Source organism: Apium graveolens, chromosome 6 (assembly GCF_009905375.1).
Source record: "Apium graveolens cultivar Ventura chromosome 6, ASM990537v1, whole genome shotgun sequence".
Classification (NCBI taxonomy): Eukaryota; Viridiplantae; Streptophyta; class Magnoliopsida; order Apiales; family Apiaceae; genus Apium; species Apium graveolens.
Window position 1 is genome coordinate 69239409 of NC_133652.1, and position 4702 is coordinate 69244110.

Here is a 4702-nt window from a genome sequence, read left to right on the forward strand (position 1 = left end):
AACGATAAAGGGCAAGAATTATTTGAAAGCAAAATCTTACAAAATAGGAAGCAATCCTGTAGAACTAGAAGTGATTCTTCAATGAGCCATGATGCTCAGAAATACAGCAAAGACGTCTTAAATAAAAGGCACCTCGACAGGCCTAAAGTTCATTTACTAAGCAACTTAACAAGGTTGCAAAATATTTCTGGTACTACATAGCTTACTTCTCTGATGAATTGGGGCCTCTCTTCTTGCCAAAACCAACTACTGCAAAACAGAAATTACCGCATTCATCAGAACCCAACCTTTAAAGTAGGCAACATCAAAACAATATCAAAATTAGAATGCATTTTAACATTTTCATCTACTGTTGTGTAATGGGTAATCAAGAGGATATATTGTGCATGCGTAATATACGGAGTATTTGTTTATTAAACATTAATGTGCTAATACAGATAAACAAGGTTCCCAGCAATTGGGGGAAAATTCAGATAATACAGTGATAGAAGCACTATGATTATCAAAATGGTTATGCAATATTACCAAATTTGCTCACAGAAGCAAGTTTCAAATGACCCAAGACCTCTTGATAATGGATGTAGACGAAATGAAATGAAATTTGAACTACAGTATATGTGTCTAAATGGTGGAAATGTTCATTCCATCCTCCATTAGTCCATTTCATTTATAAAAACCTCAACTAGATCTCAAACCCCCCAATACGAGAAGAAGGCTCCATTCTCCACCATACCCATTTTTTTACCCAAATCTATGTCAAGAAAATTTCCGCCTAATCATTTTTTTAAAGTATTCCCTCCTACCTTTCAAAATTTTCTTTTAATTTAACTCGTTTACATTTCATTCACCCAACCGAACACAACTTAAGATGTTGAACTATATAGCTTGCAGAATACCAATTATGCACCACAATATATCTCTAGAAATCAATTTATACATTACACACAAATATGAAGCGTGAAAACAAATAAATTTCTAAATCATTTCGCACTCAGTCAAGTGAAGGGATACAAGGAAGAAATAACTTGATAGAGAAAGAGAGAGGGAGGAGAGAGATACCGGCGGTGACAAAACGGCGATTGTACTGCATACGCTTGTGAGCACGACCACGGGGCTTCTTCTTCTTGTCCTGCTTTGCTACTTTTGGTGTTTGTCCTCTTACTTTTCCTGCACGTGCCAGCGATCCGTGTACCTTACCTGTTTCACAAATATTCCAATTATAATACCATCTGTTAGGGTTTTCAATGTGTGTGTGTGTGTTTGAGAGAGAGAGAAAGAGAGAAAGAGAGAAAGAGAGAGAGGGAGAGAGAGAGAGAGAGAGATCACCCATGGTTTCGCTTCGTTCTTGTCTCTCCCGATTAGCTCAGCTACAACCACTGTGATGAATTAGGGCTTTTGCTTTGCCTAGGGTACTTTAGTAGTTTTATACGACGCCGTAAGAGGTACACGATGAGAGATGAGATGACTAATTGGATCAAGTAGTCGTAAACTGGGCCTAGTTTGTTTGGTTTTTATAAAATCACAGGCCCATTCTATTTGATCTGTCCTAATTCCTAAATAATATCCTGCTTTTTAAAATCGAGAGGCACTTGGGTAACTTGTAGTCAGAAAAAAAATTAATTTGAGGAGAGAAATTTATATAGAGAAAAATAAAAAATGTATTTCGGGGGTTTTATACGTGTGCAGAGTATTTTTAGTGATGGAATTCAAAAAGATTTAATGACGAAATTTTAATTTTTTAATCATATTTTTTCATTACAAAAATATCTCCCTTCCTCGTACCTATCTATCTATCTATCTATCTATCCTAGGTGTAATCGAGCCGAGCCGAGCCGAGCCGAATACTGTCACGCTCGGCTCGAGCTCGAGCTCGACTAAAATAGTTCGGGCTCGAGCTCGAACTCGATCGAGCCTTTAATTTCAAGTTCAAAGATCGGCTCGTAAAAGGTTCGGTACGCTCGAATTCGGCTCAAAAGCTCGAATTATTCATTAAATTTTAACAAAAAAATCGAAATATGATCGGTTCGACTCGAGTTTGGCTCGAGTTCGACTCGATAAAAATAAATAATATTAAATAAATATTAAATATTTACATAAATATATATATATTTATAAAAAAAAAAATTAAAAATAATATAGGCTCGATAAGGCTCGCGAACCTTACGAGCCGAATGATTTGAAGCTCGAGCTCGACTCGGTTAAAAATTCGAAAAGCTCGAGCTCGAGCTCGGCTCGATTATTTTCGAGCCGAATTCGATTTTTTTTACGAGCCGAGCTCGAGTAGCTCACGAACAGTTTGACTCGTTTACACCCTTAATCTATACTATATTATAATACACATTTGTGTCGTGTACCCAAGTGTAAATCCAGAACCGATGCTAAATTTATCCGTGTACTTTGATGTTATTTTCATGTCGTGTTAGCGTGTCGTGTACGAAATTGCCGGCTCTAATTGAAATTGGTCGGTTGGTCGACCGGTCAATTCTAATTTTAATTGCAATTGATATTGAAATCATTTTTTTCTACCAATTTAAATTATATTTCATATAGAACTCTATATTATTATAAATAATATTAAAGTCAGTTTCTTCTACCAATTTAAATTCAAATTTATATTGAATTATATATTATTCTAATTGATATTTCAGGCTAAAATGAATTCAAGCAAAACAAAAATTAATTAGTTGGATTTGGTCGATATAATGTACATCAGTTTAAGACAAAATAATAAATACTACCGATCCGGCTAAAAGAATTATACTATTAAATTAGGATAACCAAAATAATGTATATTATTCAACCGGGAAAAAATATATTACACGATTAATCCAAACTAATATAAAATTAAAATTAAAATATAATTCGACTAACTAAGAAACAAAATCATATATAATAATTATCTTGCCTACAACAAAATTATCTTATAGATCCGGAATTTAAAAAAAATTAAAATTAAACTAAAAACAATTAGTTTCGTTTGGTCGTTGTAATGGGTCTCGGGCCAAAATAAAATAATATAAATATTGATTCGAGATAAATTAAATTAATATCAGACTAAGTATAATTCTTATCATATAGATATGAATTAAAAATTAATTTTTAATTAAAATATAATAGTTATTATTTTTAAAACACATATAAAATTATTAATAAAACTATATGGTTCAAAATAGCTCTGATAGTTAATCGATTAAGTAATAACTCGCTAAAATAATATCTTTTTAAGATCCCAGTATAATGGAGACATTGTATTTTTACTCTCAATAAAATAATAAACTCGCTAGAGGCTATTGTTTTAAATACTTTTAAATGTTTTAAAAAACTATGAAAATACATGTATTTCAATATAATTATCATGAATTAATGTCATTTAAAATTTTAAATAAACAAATTTAAGAATTCAATTCAAAATAATAATTAAAAAAGTATGTACGATCCGTGTATCGCACGGATTTTAAACTAATTAAAAATTTATTTATACTCAATTAAGTTACATGAACATGTGAGCATTCTTTTGACAAATTATGTAACAAAATTTATAAGTATTTTTGAAATGCTTATTAAAGTAAAGTGATTCAATATTTTTTGACTTAATTGTAATAAAATTATCTCAACTATTTTATTTTTGCACAAAAATAACTCAATTATGGTGACTAGCACGGGAGTGGCTGAACAATAATTTTTTAAGCACATGATAGCTTCCCGTCAAATAGGGGTAGACGGATGTTAGTTTAATGATAAAATAAACATGGTCAATGTTAAAAGGGTAAAATCAATCCAAATAAAGTAATAAATGTTAAAAGTCTGAATTTAATAAAAAGCAAAATATAAAAGTGAAAATATTATAAATTGGACAAATAACTAAGTAAAAAGATGTGGAAGAATGCACCAGATAGTAAGTTTTAAGATAAGTGATACTTTCAATTCTTAACTAATTTAAAAATATAAGAACTTCATTGTTTTAATGATGTATTATAAAATTTTACTAGGGCAAAAACCTTTTAGTTAAAATTCATATATAATTTGGGCTACACAAGAAGGAAGGGTGAAGACAAAATGGACTAATGGCCCTTTTGAATCCATGTTTAGATCCTTCGATATCGATACTTGTGAGTTTTTGACTGAATCCGATGGCCTTATTGGAAAATGTGGCAAGTTGGGATAATTTTGTTGAGACAAATAAGCCATGAATAGGTTAAACAAGCAGAAAAGAAAGCAAATGAAGTGGGTTCTAGATAACCCACTTGGTATATGAATATCGGTCTTTCTAATGTGTGTCCAAGGGCACATATTAGTCACTAACTCCAATAAAAATGGGCTCTTTTATTGGTGCAAATGATGTGAATGCAGGGGGGCCATTGTAAGAACCCAAATTTTTGACATCGGTAAAAGACCTTTATGAATAGTAATATAATAACTTAAATTTTTGAGACCTTGTAAACGTTTAATGGATAGTAACCCTGCGGACGAGGACAAACTTTTTAGCCCACACTATGTTGTGCATGAGAAAATGAGTTTCGAAGTTGATAACATGATTATACGTACCAAATGGGTGTATGTAAACGCTATTAGTTTTCGAAGAAAACAAACTTTGAAAAATTACCATATTTACGAATCATCGAGGATTACGAGGATCATAAAATAATTACGAATTTAAAACCCTACGGATTTATATTCAGGTATAATAATTCAAAACATAAGG

General features: G+C 31.6%; 1 protein-coding gene across 1 annotated transcript; it reads right to left on the bottom strand.

Moving 5' to 3' along the window:
- Nucleotides 1-1481, bottom strand: LOC141663887 (small ribosomal subunit protein eS30z/eS30y/eS30x). The gene is made up of 3 exons (XM_074469735.1): nt 1327-1481; nt 1060-1197; nt 1-249 (listed from the first exon to the last, which is right to left on the bottom strand). Exons 1-3 carry the CDS (start codon nt 1328-1330, stop codon nt 203-205), a joined length of 189 nt encoding a protein of 62 aa, XP_074325836.1. The 5' UTR covers nt 1331-1481; the 3' UTR covers nt 1-202.
- Between the last annotated feature and the right edge of the window lie 3221 nt (nt 1482-4702).

Excerpts from the sequence above, each read along its gene's own strand:
- LOC141663887 (XM_074469735.1), bottom strand. Across the intron at positions 250-1,059 it reads TCGCCGTTTTGTCACCGCCG|TAGTTGGTTTTGGCAAGAAG; the intron begins GTATCTCTCTCC and ends TCTGTTTTGCAG.